The 16,280-nt window shown below is 34.9% G+C and overlaps 1 protein-coding gene across 3 annotated transcripts; it reads left to right on the forward strand.

The window, feature by feature from the left end:
* LOC109231083 (type I inositol polyphosphate 5-phosphatase 4-like) lies at positions 9,042–13,860 on the forward strand. Of its 3 annotated transcripts, none has more exons than XM_019396641.1 (14): positions 9,042–9,840; positions 9,933–10,020; positions 10,342–10,413; positions 10,516–10,618; positions 10,709–10,813; positions 10,904–11,531; positions 11,615–11,808; positions 11,909–12,017; positions 12,135–12,283; positions 12,450–12,720; positions 12,826–12,903; positions 12,998–13,075; positions 13,253–13,395; positions 13,504–13,860. In XM_019396641.1, the coding sequence occupies exons 1-10, from the start codon at positions 9,811–9,813 to the stop codon at positions 12,670–12,672; spliced, it is 1,701 nt and encodes a 566-aa protein (XP_019252186.1). In that variant the 5' UTR covers positions 9,042–9,810; the 3' UTR covers positions 12,673–12,720; positions 12,826–12,903; positions 12,998–13,075; positions 13,253–13,395; positions 13,504–13,860. The 3 variants fall into 3 exon arrangements, with proteins under 3 accessions (XP_019252186.1, XP_019252195.1, XP_019252178.1); XM_019396650.1 differs by having other exon boundaries at positions 12,829–12,903; positions 12,985–13,075; XM_019396633.1 differs by having other exon boundaries at positions 12,829–12,903.

Below are 16,280 nucleotides of genomic sequence, written 5' to 3' on the forward strand. Positions count from 1 at the left end.
CCATTTATAATTAAAAGGAAATGTTATACAATCACTTGAGCGTTGCTATAGGAGAGGATCAACTGATGTTGCATGGCTAAATCAATTAAAAAAGGGACCAATTTGTTAATTTCTTTTGTGAGACAATAATGACAATCTCCACCATGACTTACAAATTTATGCATACATGGACGATCTGGGATATATGTCCATCTTATTATGTTCAATTTGTGGTCCTTGTAAAACTGTTTGTCTAAGGAAAATAGAAGTTGGTTGGGGGGGGGGGGGGGTGTTGTGGAGTTGTGGGGCGAGGGGAGATTGTGAAGTTAGATAAATGATGACTAACACAGGTTGTGAGAAAGTGCCAAGTACTCCTTTGTCCTTAACCATAGGTCTCAGGTCGAACTCTAGGTAAGGAATCGCCTTTGTTAAAAAGCGTTTTACCTTTAACGTGGGACTTCCCGATACGAATTCGGTTTTAGTCAGGCCCCAATGCAGATAAAGAACATCGGGTAACAAAAAATGATCAACATCTCAAGTTGGAAGGCCGTAGTTGTTACTGGAAAGAGGGTACGTAAATCATAAATGTAACGAAATGGACATGATGAGAGCTGAGAATTAAATTGGAAAACAAAGAAGACAATGATAAGTTCATTTGTCCTGCTCTATGAAAATAACTTGAATGGAAAATAAATAAGACAATGGCTTTCTTCTATCAGACACTTCAATTATCATTATTGAATATTATCTCTTCGTTTTGAGTTCCTCTCATGATTAAAAAGATTCAAAGATGTTCCTTCAATTTTCTGATAAATTCAGCTCGATATGAAAACTTCAACTTTTGTAGGCACCGATATGACTGAGGGACATTATATTGTTGTAACTCCAGATATACACAAAATAAAATGATGTTTGAGTGCATGAAAAAGAAGAGATACTTTGAAAATCTAAAAGCCAATATCTTATGGTCCTAAATAATTGAATCTAATTATTAAAAACTTGCTAAATCATAGAATTGGCAAGTCTGAAAAGGAAACGCAAAGAAATTGCAATGCTCTTCTCAAATTAAAGGATAGTGATAAGCTAGATAAGATTAATCATATGCTCAATATTTGTATCAAATCAATAAATATATGATATATGTCTTCTACCACTTTTTTCATCATTTACTTAACGAAAGTTAATTCAAGTACATTCTCCTACACCAAATTCATATAATTTGGTGTATATATCAAGAATTCAAGACTGGTTTTATTATCCTCTAACAAAGTTTGTTTAAATATTTTAAATACTAAGGCCAAAGGTACTCTACTCAAGCCTGAAGGTAGTATATTGCAATTTGCAAAGATTCCACTTTGGTGACTTGTAAGCATATTCGTGGAGACCTTATCCTTATGTGATAGCTATATTCTATTAGTACCATTTTGTCTTTTTTTTTTTTCTTTTAATGTTTATTTAACTAGTTCGATGTGCAGTTCTCGGATATAAAATTGGTAAAGGGGCCATTGTTGTAGAACGTGCTTTACATAAATTGAAAGCTTGAAATTTTCTGACTTGACAGCGTTGAATAGCTTAGATATACAAAAGTTAAACTTGTTCGAGTCAAAAAGATACATATGAAGCTTTGGCCCTATACCTTTATCGTATTTGCATCTTTTCTTTCAGGTAGATCGATTAGCACAATTAGAGACGAAGTCAAGATTTGAAGTTTGAATCGAAAAATTTAATTTTTTTAAGTTAATGCATTTTAAATTAAGAATTTTGTACATATTTAATAAAATTCTTAAAACAAATACACAATTTAAACCAAATTATTGAGTTTAGCCGAACGCATAACACCACATTACCATCGCTCCCACAAAAACCCTGCTTTGAACATTAAAGCTTATTGATATTTCCTTTTTTTTTCTTTTGGGTTATCCTAAGGCATTATAGAATTTAAAGCGAGAATATTACTCAATCAATGAGTAGAACTTTTTGTTTCATTATCTTATCTATATCCACAATCTTAATCCCTCCAGAAAAAAAAATAGATAATATGAGGAATAAAGAGATTTCCCCTAGTTTAATTCTTGTCGGTATATAAGACATAACATGAATGATTAAAGGTAAAATAAGAAATTTCTTATGTGATTTAGATTATTGTTTCGAAATTGTTAATAGTTGAGGACAAAATGTTGCTTCAATTATGAGGAGAACTTGTGTTCTTATTGCATGTAATTTAATGAATGCTTAGGAAGCTTTAATAATGGTAACAAATGTAGTAGTGTCCACATTCTTGCACTTATTATTTGGGAAAAGACTTGACGAAGGTTCAGAAATGGGCCCTATCCTCTCAACTTAGTGCAACATGGTTTGCTATATAATTTGTATTTTTTCCCACACTATTAGACTACTAATGCAATTTAACTTGCGATATTACGTTATGCTAGTGGTAGAAATTATAACCTGTTTGGCCAAGCTTTTTAGGCTTTCAATCCTAGAAGTGCTATTTTTTCTAAAGTTGAAATGTTTGGCAAAGCTTTTGAAAGAAAAAAAAAAGTGTTTTTTAGGAGAAATAGAAACAGAAAAAAGTAGCTTCTCTCCAAATGCATTTTTTTGAAAAGCACTTTTGAGAAAAATACACTTAGAAGCAGTTTTTAAAAGCTTAGCTAAACACTAGTTGCTGCTCAGAAGTGCTTTTCAAATTAATTAGCCAAAGACAAACCACTTCTCACCAAAAGTACTTTTAAAAAAAAAAACACTTCTCAAAATAAGCTCATTTTTACAGCTTGGCCTAACAGGCTATTAGTTATAATTATTTTAATTGTAATGTGATGTGTAATACTTTTTATAGTGTGTGGAACTTAATTATTAATTGGTATATTCGTGCCCTTGGGTCGTTTGGTAGGATGTATATTAGGAAAAAATAATATATGTATTAATTTTTTGGTATTATTAATTCCTTATTTGGTAGTATTTATTTTCATTCTATGTATATTCAGTATTGTTTTTTATCTATAGCAGACCTTAACATTAGCAATACAATGACTTTTAATACATGGATAAAAATATATACAAAGACAAAACTGCCCTCTCAAAATATTTAATATACTAAATCAAATAGTCGATAAAAAATAATCTCAATATGATTATTTCCAACATAATTAATTTCAATATTACTAATACCCCATATTCCGTAACGATCGTGAGCAATCACTCAAACTTGCTTTTCGTTATGCATTAATTTTAGTACTATTCCTAAGACGAAGTACACGAGGATGAAAGAAACAACATTTGTTAAAAGGTCCCATGCCAAAAAGTAGGCATGTTCCATTTTTGATGCCAACTAATCAAAGATTACACTGGATTTTTTTCCAAATGATTGATTAGACAATTGACAACCTTTCTTGATGAACAAAATGGGAGGCCACAATGCATATGTTCACTCATTTAGTGGGATATGTATATACATTTTAGTACAAAACTTGTCTTAATATGGAAATTTTCGCTGGCCAACTAGCTTGGATTGGACAAGCCTCTTAACTAATCTTCAACTAATTGCAACTTTTTCAATTGAACACAATTTAGTTCGAATTGCAATTTTTTCGATCATCTTATAACGTATCACATTGCAGCCCTAGTATTTTAGTACTAACTAATAGGTTAGAACGTCTATATTTTATTTTCTATAAAGTTGTTGAATCAACAATAACAACAACAAACCCAGTGCAATCCCACACATGGGGTCTGGAGAGGGTAGTGTGTATACAGACCTTATATATCCCTACCTTATAAAGGAAAAGAGGTTGTTTCGGATAGACCCTCGGGCTCAAGAACAGTGAAAAGGACACAATAAACAAATATTAACAATGGAAAGGAAATAATATAAAGAAACAAATAGCACGACATGAAATAGCAGAGAAACTAGGAATACGATGGTATAAGAGAAGTGCGAAAACTACCAGCAATAATGCCACATAGTCTAATCAGCAAGGAACTCGGAATAGGAGAATACACGATTGGTACTAATACTACTAATACGATTAGAAGAGACTCTCGACTACCTGTCAACCCACAATCTTAATCCTCGACCTCCACATCTCCCTATCAAGGGTCATGTCCTTGGTAAGCTGAAGTAGAGCCATGTCCTGCCTAATCACCTCTCCCCAGTACTTCCTAGGCCTCCCTCTGCCTCTCCTCTGACCCGCTATGGTCAACCTCTCGCATCTCCTCGCCGGGGCATCGATATCTCTCCTCTTCACTTGTCTGAACCATCTCAGCCTTGATTCTTGCAACTTGTCTTCCACAGGGGCCACCCACCTTGTCCCTAATAATTTCATTCCTAATCCGGTCCTTCCTGGTATGCCCGTATATCCATATCAACATCCTTATCTCTGCTACTTTCATCTTCTGGATATGAGATTTCATGACTGGATAACACTCGGCTCCATACAACATAGTCGACATAACTACCACTTTGTAGAACTTACCCTTAAGTCCTGGTGGCACATTCCTATCACACAAAACACCAGACACAAGCCTCCATTTCATCCACCCATCTCCAACACAATGCGCAACATCCTCGTCAATCTCCCCGTTCCCCTGAATAACAGACCCAAGATATTTAAAACTATCTCTCTTGGGGATGACTTGTGTATCAAGCTTCACCTCCATTTTTCTGATTCCTGCATCCCCATACTAAACTGGCACTCCAAGTATTCAGTTTTTGTCCTACTCACCTTGAAACCTTTAAACTCCAGGGTTTTCCTCTACAGCTTCAACCGATCGTTTACCCTGCAATGTGTCTCATCGATTAGTACTGTGTCATCTACAAATAACATACACCATGACACCCCCTCCCTGAATGTGGCACGTCAGCACGTCCATCACCAGGGCAAATAAAAATGGGCTAAGAGCTGAATACTGATGTAACCCAATCATCACAGGAAAATAGTCCGAGTATCCTCCCACATTCCTCACCCGAGTCTTCGCTCCATCGTACATATCCTTAATCATCCTAGTATACGCTACCGGAACACCACTAACCTCCAGACATCTCCATAAAACCTCCTTTGAGACTTTATCGTAAGCTTTTTCTAAATCGATGAACACCATATGCAGGGCCCTCTTCCTCTCCCGATACTGCTCCACCAACCTCCTCACAAGATGAATGGCTTTTATGGATGAACGCCCCGGCATGAAACCGAACCGATTCTCTAATATAGACACACTCCCCCTCACCCTCCTCTCCACTACCCTCTCCCACACTTTCATAGTGTGACTCGGTAGCTTGATACCCTGTAGTTGTTACAATTTTGGATATCACCCTTGTTCTTGTACAACGGGACCATCAAACTCCACCTCTATTCTTCGGGCATGTTCTTAGTCCTAAAAATAATATTAAACAGTCCAGTAAGCCACTCCAAGGCTAACCGTCCCACGGCCTTCTAAAACCCAGTTGCCCTGCCTATACTCATCTTCCGTCTTACTTCTTCATTCTCCTCAACCTTAATACGTCTACAAAACTTAAAATCACGACGGTTCTGTGAGTTTTCCAAATCGCCAAGCACAATGTTCCTGTCCCCATCCTCGTTCAAGAGTTTGTGGAAGTATGACTACAACCTACGCCTAATGCACGCCTCTTCTACCAATACCTTGCCATCCTCGTCTTTGATGAACCTCACTCGGTCTAGGTCCCGAGCCTTCCTCTCTCGAACCTTGGCTAACCTAAACAATCTTTTATCACCGACTCTTCCCCCAAATTCCACATACAGGTGTTCAAATGCTGCGGTCTTAGCCGCCGTGACCGCTAGCTTCGCTTCTTTCTTAGCCTTCTTATTATAACACTCCCAAAGCGTCCTCCTCTCCTCCTCGTCGGCGTTCTCCACTAACTTCATATACGCCGCTTTCTTAGCTTCTACTTTACCTTGGACCTCTCCATTCCACCACCAGTCACCATTGTGACCCCTGGAGAAACCCTTCGTGACCCTTAACACCGCTCAATAGCAGCTTCCCTAATATAGTTCACTGTCGAGGTCCGCATACAACTCTCTTCCCCACAATTCCTCCAAGCCCCCATATCCAACAACTTCTCCCCTAGAACAGGAGCTTTGTCCTCAGTCAAGGCTCCCCACTTGATCTTAGGTTGACCAAACACTGCTCTCTTCTTCTTCTCCCTCTTAATCTCCACGCCCATAACATAGAGCCTATGTTGGGTCGAAGCCACTCACTCGGAATAACTTGCAATCAGTGCAAAGGCCTCTATCCCTCTTCCTGCAGAGTAAGTAATCAATCTGAATCTTGGCTACCGCACTCCGAAACGTGACCAAGTGGTCCTTCCTCTTCTGAAAACACGAGTTAGCTAGCACCAAATCAAAGGCTCTATAAAGTAGTTGAATCATTTTTTTGATTTTAAAATTGATTTTATTGTATGAAATGAGACGACGATGACTAATAAATTATGATATACTATTAAGTAGATAACTTTGCACCCTACCACTTCCTCCTATCATCTTGATCTTCTTTAATTTTCTTTACATTATATCATTATACTAGTATTAAATTAACACTTTCGTAGCATGAACAGAATTAGAGAATCAGGGAAAAGGTCCCTAAATTTAGTAGCAGTAGTGGAAGCTTCACTGTTAAAGAAGATAGAGTTGTAGTAGTTGTAAGAGGGTTGGTTTGGGATTCTAACCATTTGAGGGATACAAAATAAGGACTAGTATATTATTAGGCATGTTTTGGAGTGTCTGGCTGTCATATTAAAGGCTAATAGTTTAATTCTTGAACGGATGAAAAACAAATAGTGCAACTGGTCTGTGCTATTAATTGCATAAAAAGTACCTAGAAATCCGAAACAAAAAGGGAGGTTATAGGGAAACAGACACAGTCTCCCACATGTAGCATGTGTATTAAGAATAGTCAATTCTAATTTCAATGCCTTGAGAGCTTAATCCAAGAAATTACTTTTATTTTTTCTGGCATACAAATACAACTGTAATAAAATAGAGCTTGAAAAATATTTCCAATATTCACTTGACACAACATGGAATTGGCTCAAAATTCAAGGAGATCGCATGGGCTGCGCTCATGGGGGTCCAATTCAACTCAAGACTCAACACTTCGAAGTCAAAACTCAAATGGTTACTAGTATTAGGAAATATAATTTTGCTGTAAAATGTGTTACTATTGTTTTATATTGCATTTGGTTAGCATTTCAGTCTGGTGTAAGTAATATCGTAATTTCGTTATTATCTTATATCGAATCTAACAAGGAATAACTTTTACGTGAATTAACTTTTTTTTTGAGCATTAAGAAGATACTTATATATTATAAAGCTAGATATTGTTCAGCATATTACAACCCATAGTACTGGCTGGGTGATGAAAACTACTACCATCATATGCTATATTCTGGTTTTCTAATGCCTTAAACATATTGCATAAAGAAGTGGAAATTTTCTTTAAGCATAGATTGTCCGCACTCATATTTTTTTTCAAAAGTTCTTGTATGTGAATTAACTTTACGAGAATAAAACATACGTATAAGAGACCGAAACACTTTGGTTTCATTTTTATTTTTTATTTACTTTAAAGACAATGATAAATTAGGAGTAATTTATATACTGTATAAATCATTTTAAATTATGAGATGACTTAAATATCTGCAAAACCAAAAAAAAAAAAAAGATATGTGCACTAAATCATTTAACAATTGTTAATTTTTGGTATTATAATCATTGCATAATTTTATCCTCGAACTAAAAGATTGCTATTGATGATAGATGCAATAAATAACAATAAGTCTCAATTAAATTTAAAAATATTATATATTTAAGAATTTTTATCTATATATATATATATATATATATATATATATATATATATGTAATATGTAATCTATGTAAAGAAGTTATTGGTAGAAGAAGTAGTGTAGACCTGTCCATGCTATATTTCAAGAATCCATTTTAAATAACTCCAACAAGATTCTACGTATCTCAACGTGCTTAAGTTCTTTTTGTACTATTCGACAAACTCTATGACTTTATATTTGGCTGGGGACCTCTTCCTCTATCTTCGTCTTCACCCTTTAATTTCGCTTTCACTTGTAAATTTCCGATGATTTTTCAAGAGTTAATAGGATAGAGACTCACCAACTGTTTTCTTCAAGATTTTGTCCACCTGCTAACTTACTGCTGCTCTCTTCTGACCATTTGGCAAGGAATTGCTAACTAGATTTATCAATTTTTATTATAGGAGGACTAAAAAGGAAACAATATAAGTGATTATTTCGTGTAATTTGTCCTAAATAATTAACAGTGAGTTACAATTTTTTTTCATATTTCTACACCTTAAAAAATATTTCTAAGTAATATTCTCTATCTAATTAGAACTTTCATTAAAACGTATAAAAGAATTTCGGTGGATTTCAATGGAATGTAAGATATATGTCTATTGGTAGTAAAACATCATTCACAGCGAGTAAATCCTTCACACTTCAACTTCTTACCGAGATTGTAATATTCTTATGATCTATGGTTAGTATCACGTATAAGCAGCGATTTCAAATCCAAAAATAAAGCGTATTTAACAGTTTTATACAAGGCATAATTTAATATTTTTAGATAATAGGGAAAAAGTTAACATTTAAGTTGCTCTTGCTATCACTCTACAAAACCGTACACGAGATGAGATTGGCTAATGGCTGCCAATACACAAAATAGGTCACTTAAAATTCATGGACCATTTGGACAAAAACTCTTCTAAATTGGCGAGACCATGCATCTAATGACAAGAAAAAAGAAACAAAAACAATTTGGAATTACATCAATGAAATGTTTTAAAAACAGAAACCCCGAAAAAGGGACAAATGCCTTGGTTTCTCAAGACACAAAGTTTAAGTTGAGCAAAAACAAACCCCTCTGGTTTTGTTAAACAAAGTAACAAACCAACACTTTGTTCTTTTGTTTTTTGAGTTTACATAAACCAAAGAATAGAGAAGAGGGTGCATTGCTACGAAATTTGAGAAAGAAATAAATAAGCCACCTCAACATTACATTTTTCTAAAACCCAAAAATCAACATTGGAGATTCAAACAATTGCCATATTAGTAGTATCCAACACTAGGAAAAAAAGCCTATCTTAGCTTCTCCAAAACCCAATAAAAAGCCCTTTATAAGCCGTTAAAAATACTATTTCACCTCAAATAACATTTCTTTTTTACTCTAAGCTATACAATCTTGTTTTGGGATTTTATATTAAAGGGAGAGAGTGTGGTAATAAGACTGCCGTTTTGAGGCAAAAAGCCTCTGTAGTGTTTTGCTCCCCTCTGCACTTTATTCCCTTCAAATTTGATACTTTGCCTTGTTACCCTCAACGAGGTATTGAAAATAGAACATTTACATAGTCCCACAAACCTCTCTCTTTAACATTTTCTTGAATCCAATAGTTCATTTTGTGAAAGAGAAACAAAGTCAATTATCTCAAGTGGGGTTCTTTGATTTCTACTTGTGTTTTGATACTCAAGCATTTTACAATGTGTAACAAATGTCACATCTTCCTTATCCAAAATCGTTTTCTTTTCATTACTTGATGAAACTCTGGTCCCTATTTGACTATAATCTGTCAAATGTTCTGTGTTTTATGCTCAAAGATTGCTGCTTTTTTTTTTTATTGATTCTTGATCTTGGCAACTCCACTGAATTGAAAACAAAATCCCAAAGTTGAGTGATTGTTGGAGAAATTAGTGTATTTGTTGATCTTTATTCAAATCCATTCTGGGCAAAAAGCCAGAAATTTCAATCTGTACAGCAACAAGGACTAGAAAGATTCAATCTTTATGAAACAATGAGAGATGGGAGCTGTAAAAAAAACAAGGTTTGTTTTTTCAACAATGTCAAGTGATAGCTGTTTTGTGCATTTGTTTTTTTCTTCCCAAAATTTGCTAAAATTTTGTGTTTTGAGTGAAGTTCTCTTGGCCCAAGAGTCTGGTAAAGAAATGGTTCAATATCAAGAGCAAAGCTGAGGATTTCCAAGCTGATGATATTGTCTATGGAGGTAATTGATTCATTTTTATTTAAATCTGAAATTGTATTTTTGAGTTTTTTGGTTCTTGGAGTTTTTACTTTCTAATTAACAAACAAATTAATCACTTGCATGCTTTTGTATACTAGTCTTTGGAATCTAATAAGTCTGCCATTTTCATTTGCATCTTGAGATCTATTTCATTGTTTTGTTCTTTTCTGAATTGGAGTTGCCTATTATTTTCCTAGGTTTTAGGTTGTGTATTCTTTCTTTGATTTTTCTAATATGTGGGTTATACGTTGTACCAACAAAAATGACACAGCTTTAAACAACTTTATGTCCATTCTTTTTCAGGTGTTGATAATGAATGGAGGAACAACTTCTTAGAGAGGCAGGCTTCCACTAACAAGAAAAAAAGTAAAACAGGTTTAGTATCAATAATATTCCTTTTAAATTTTTCTTTTTTTGCTTTTTTAATTGGTTTGCCCCCTTTCTGAATCTGCATATTTTGTGTTGTTTAATTAAAAGAAAAAAAACTTATAGACAAGTCAGGGAGAAGGAATGCTGATCGTTTTCATCGAAATAAGATTGACCTCGACACTTCAGAGGTTACAGATGTGGATAACTACCGGTGAGTTTTTCTTTTTAAATCCAATTTGAGCTGTTTTCTTATTAAGTATGCATATCCCCTGAATGTATGTATGTATGTATTTTGGCACAGGATCTTTGTAGCTACATGGAATGTGGCTGGAAAATCTCCACCGAATAATTTAAATCTTGATGATTGGCTCCATACCTCACCTCCTGCTGACATCTATGTTCTCGGGTGAGTAAACAACCTATGATTATGTTTAGAACAATTTTTAGTAAGTAGTGAACAAAGATACTTATGATTCTTATTTATTTGAGTTGTTAGGTTTCAAGAAATTGTTCCTTTGAATGCTGGTAATGTTTTGGGGACAGAAGATAATGGTCCGGCTAGAAAATGGCTAGCACTCATCCGAAAAACTCTCAACAGTCTTCCTGGAACAAGTGGTGGTGGTTATCGTACACCCTCTCCAGTTCCTAATCCTGTGGTTGAACTAGATGCTGACTTTGAGGGATCGGCAAGAGAACAAGCCTCGTCTTTCTTCCATCGTCGCTCATTTCAGACATTAAGCCGTAGCATGAGAGTAATGGAGAGCGAAATGTCAATGCCACGGGCTCAACTTGATCGGCGATTTAGTGTTTGTGATAGAGGTGTGTTTGGGGGAAGGCCAAGTGATTACGACCCATACGCCCAATGGGGCGGTTCCTCTGATGATGAAAACGGTCCAGATGATTCACCTATTACGACCCATTGTTCCCCGATTTCATATAGTGGTTCCATCTCTTTAGAGGACAGAGACAGGCAGCCACTGCAATCAAGATACTGTCTTGTTGCGAGTAAGCAAATGGTTGGAATATTTCTTACTATCTGGATTAGAAGTGAACTAAGAGACGATGTTCGCAACCTGAAAGTGTCTTGTGTTGGTAGAGGATTAATGGGTTATCTAGGGAACAAGGTATAGATCCTTCAATGGAATCTTTGTCAAAGTTTTTGATTGCTTACAATGTGCACAAGTGCTAATTCCGTCTGTATTTTCAGGGCTCAATCTCAGTTAGCATGTCACTGCACCAAACAAGCTTCTGCTTCATTTGTAGTCATTTAACATCTGGACAGAAAGAGGGAGATGAGCTCCGGAGAAACTCTGATGTCTTGGAGATTCTAAAGAAAACAAGGTTTCCAAGGGTTCATGGCTTTGGGGATGACAACTCTCCTCAAACAATCCTCGAGCACGAGTAAAGCCCTTGCTTATATCTTGCAAGTCTATTTATTTGTTTGCCCTGAAGTTGGTTTTTGTCTCGTTTCGTTCCTAACTTTAGTTTTGTGCTTATGAAGCCGAATCATATGGCTTGGGGATTTGAACTATCGGATTGCCTTGTCTTACCGAACTGCCAAGGCACTGGTAGAGATGCGCAATTGGAGGGTGCTGTTAGATAATGATCAGGTATTTTATTCATATTCCGCAAGCAATTTTCTCCTTTCCTTCAGTTTCTTTTTTTCCAGATTTTAAAGTCACATAATCAACCAGCTCATCAATTGTAACTTTTGTTTTTCCAAACAGCTGCGGATAGAGCAGAGGATGGGACGTGTTTTTAATGGATGGAGTGAAGGAAGAATATACTTCCCTCCGACATACAAGTACTCAAGTAATTCAGATAGATATGCAGGAGAGGACACACACCCAAAAGAGAAACGAAGAACCCCTGCTTGGTAATCCTTCTAACAAATAGCAGCTGCAAAATGAAATGAACATACATGCACCTATCACTTTGTTTTTTTGTGCATAATGCACAAGTTCTCTCCTACCTTGTGCTCATAATTTTATTTGTTCATGTTGCATATCTGGACCCCTAAAACTTGTGACTTTTGAATGAAGGTGTGATCGCATATTATGGTATGGTCGAGGCCTGCATCAAATATCTTATGTTCGTGGAGAGTCTAGATTCTCGGACCATAGACCAGTTTATAGTATATTCTTGGCAGAGGTTGAGTCCATCAACCGCCATCGTATCAAGAAAAGTTTGAGCTACGCTAGCTCTAGGGTTGAAGTTGAAGAGTTATTGCCCCATTCATATGGATATGGTGGACATTACTACTAAGACACAGAATATTTGATGAAGTATCCTATCTCATAAACTCCATATTAAGTATGCTCTCCTTCTATGTCGGCTTCTGTATTTGGGATTCTGGATTGTAAGATCTCATACTTAAATATTTTTCATTAGTTAACATCACCGCTCTTTCTGAATCAGCAGATGCTTTAGGTTACACAGTCAAGATTTGGAGTTTTGGAGCTTATGCTGCAAAATTTAGAGGAAGATTCTAAGCAGGTGAGTTTCTATTTTATTTTTAATTTTTAACTAAGTAACATAGATAGAATTATTCTTTGACCACTTAAAATTAAAATTCAGCACTTCTAAACAGGAATCTGCAAAATGTGAGGACTTCAGAAGGGATGATAATGCTGTATGATAAATCTGCAGGTTTTCTACCTCAAGTCAGGTAAAACTCTTTATTTTTTTTTTGGTCAGATAAAAATTACAATTGTGCTGCCGCTTAAAAGTAGAATTTAACTGGTTAACGTGGTCACGCCAGTAATCAGAGTGATGAAAAGCACTTCTGTTTATCTTCAAGATATCGTAAGGACCCTATGCTAATTTGCTTAAGAAAATTTTGCAGGCGTAGAGCAGAGCAGTTCTGCCAGATTAAAGAAGGTTTTTTGTTGAAATATATGGAAATAGGAACAGACAAGCAAGATCAAGATTCAGAAACACAATTCTTGGAAATGCTTAGCTCTGAATGCCAGGATATGGTTGTTTCAGGTGATAATTCTCTAAAAAAATGAACGTATAGCGCAAATAATATATGTTTCTGTTAAACCATTAAAGATTTATCATTATTCACTCTTCTCTCAATTCATTTTCATACAGGACACACGGACAGACTCTTGAGGAAGGTGCTATGGTTAAGCGAAGAATTGGTTCTGGTGCATTCTCATCTCTTTTGAGGAAAAACTAAAATCATTGTGATACAAAATGTGATAAAAGTTTATGCACAGATAGACTTCTTCCACACTTTATTCTTTAGGGTGGTAGGCCTAGTCTTCTTTTTGTCCTTCATTCTATTTGAAGAAAAAGAAACTTTGGCGTGTATTTATTGCCACACACAAATAAGGAGAGCTGTGGGTATATATCTTAGGGGGTAAGGAGTGGACATCAATGACATTACTGAAAAGTATATGTTTTTCTGAAAAGAAAAAGGAATCACACTTTGCTTGGATACTTATTTCTATTGCTCTCTACATTTTTTTTTTTGGTTATATATTCATGAGTTTGTATGTTTGTGGATTGTCACTGAAAAGGGGAAGGGAAGTGTTGATTACAATTTAAAAACTAGTACTATTGAAATTCTGTAGAAAGCACAAAGCAGAACTGTGCTTTCTCTCACATATATGCATTGTCAGTTTCTTTATTGGAATGTCATCATATAAAGGAATGTAATTACATATGGTACTGTGGCACTCTAAAATGACATGTCAATCTGTAATAATCTTTGGTTCCACTTTCTTATTGTCTAGTGAATTTTTTTTTCTCAATTTTGCTGGTAATAAGGGGCCACTAACCTGACTGCAAATCTGAAATTTGGATAATTCAGACTTGAAAACCTATGTACTTTAATTTGTCTTTAACTTTACGTTAGCTTCTTTACTTTAATATGTTTGGATCATTCTTGGTTTGAATATGTTGAGTAGTACTAGTATATGAGAATCCTTACAAAAGCCAGGGTCCAAAAATGGACCCTTTCATGCAGAGACGCACGTCACATTTAGTCAATTTTCGCTTTTTCTCTTTGCATGGGAAATTGTGAATTCTTAACTTATAATTTGCCCGTTTCTCCCCTTGTTCTTTCTTTCTGGTTTTTAGGTTGGTTTTTTATCTTAGCGATTTAGTTTTTGCATTTAATGGAGCCTGAAAATAAATAATGTAATTATTCAGTATTCAGATCTAGAAATAATATTTTATTATTTATATGTGTATTCAGATTCAGACGTATTAATCTCAAATTTTAATGCACATCTTAATATTCAAATTAAATATGTATTTACGTTTAGCTGTCTTAATAAAAACAAAATCAGGCATTAGTTATTCTATTACTTTGAGAGAGTGGATTCTTGGTCAGGGCAAGTTGCTTTATTCTATCATTAAACATAATTAGAAGAAACTCATACAAAATTAGAGCCAAAAATATTTTGTTTCTTTTCATTTACATTAATTCTTCTCGAATTCGAGGTCAGATGCGTACACACTATCCTTCCTAGACCCCACTTGTGAGATTATACTGAGCATACTATTGTTGTTGTTGTTGTTTGAATTCGAGGTCAGATGCCTTTGTTAGAGTCTTAATCTCCAACTGCGAAACTCATAACTGCATTGAAATGTATATTTTGAGCTCGCTCGAGAAAAATGACAAAGACATCGAGAATTAAATCCACACCCTATTGTGTGATAAAACTTCTCCGGATGCCTCTAGGGGTTATTTGGTTTATCAGGATGTGATAGACAAGGACATCCCATTGATTGAGATTAATTAGCTATCTCATCTTCTATATGGAATAACTAATTTTACCATTTTAGTACAAAATGATTCTTGGGACTAATTAATACTTATAAAAAAATTATCCAGCATTTTATTTTGGAATTGTTATTCCTTATTCCACCAACTAAATGACCCCTAGATTGTAGTAGACATTTGTTTAAGAGGTATTTTCACCCGTCGCAATAACATTCCTATTTTTCCAGACCAGATATGCCCACAGACCTTTGAAGCTTTTCAATAAAATTTGAAGATTAATTACCTTGTCCTAGAAATCAAAACAATAGAGTAAATATACTTTCCAAAAAAAAAATGAAGCTCTTACTAGAAATTCAAGAGTGTCATAAAACAGTATAGAGCACAGTATGTTTTCCTTAAAACAATTTAATTTATTGTTTTTGTTTTTTTTCTCTCGAGAAAGAAAAACAATCAATAGGTTGCATCTCAAATAATTCAACATATAAATGGAGAACAGAAAACTGCAATATAAAAATTAAACTCTTACATCTTTTAGGTTATACGTCAAGTTAATTAATTCACAATGAACGATTCTCTCCTTTAGCTAATTCTGAGTCATCATGGGCTGTTGCATACTCAATAATCAAGAAGGTAAAGTACCATTTCATAATTATAATAATCTGAGTACAGACATGTGCGTTCTGAAACGCAGATAAAACTTTTTTTTTTTTACATTAAACAAAAAGAGAGACAGAATCCGAAGAAAGAAAGTGGAGGGCAGTCCAAGCTGTATTTTTTTGTTTCGTTTTCCCCAGCATCAGATTGCTTTGCCTACAGATTGTTTCTCTCTCTCTCTCTCTCTCTCTCTCTCTCTCTCTCTCTTTTTTTTTGGATTAATTTACTCTACACCTTTTGTGGTCATATTTCATAACATCATACTTTTCTTCCTTTTATTTCTTAATAAAAAGTTTTCAGCTTAGGACCCGTTTGACCATTTGCCGAAATATATTTGTTTTTTTTTTTTTTGGCAAATACATGTTTGTTTCATAAATTTTATTCATATTTTGGTAAATTTCCAAAACCGAAACCCAAATCCCGAAACTAGTTTGGCCCAAAATATTACTATTATATTTTTTAAAAATTACCCCAAAATTCT

The sequence above is a fragment of the Nicotiana attenuata genome, chromosome 1 (genome assembly GCF_001879085.1).
Source record: "Nicotiana attenuata strain UT chromosome 1, NIATTr2, whole genome shotgun sequence".
Lineage (NCBI taxonomy): Eukaryota > Viridiplantae > Streptophyta > Magnoliopsida > Solanales > Solanaceae > Nicotiana > Nicotiana attenuata.

Excerpts from the sequence above, each read along its gene's own strand:
- LOC109231083 (XM_019396641.1), top strand. The coding sequence starts at position 9,811 with ATGAGAGATGGGAGCTGTAAAAAAAACAAG. Across the intron at positions 11,532-11,614 it reads TGGGTTATCTAGGGAACAAG|GGCTCAATCTCAGTTAGCAT; the intron begins GTATAGATCCTT and ends CTGTATTTTCAG. Across the intron at positions 12,018-12,134 it reads TGCTGTTAGATAATGATCAG|CTGCGGATAGAGCAGAGGAT; the intron begins GTATTTTATTCA and ends TTTTCCAAACAG.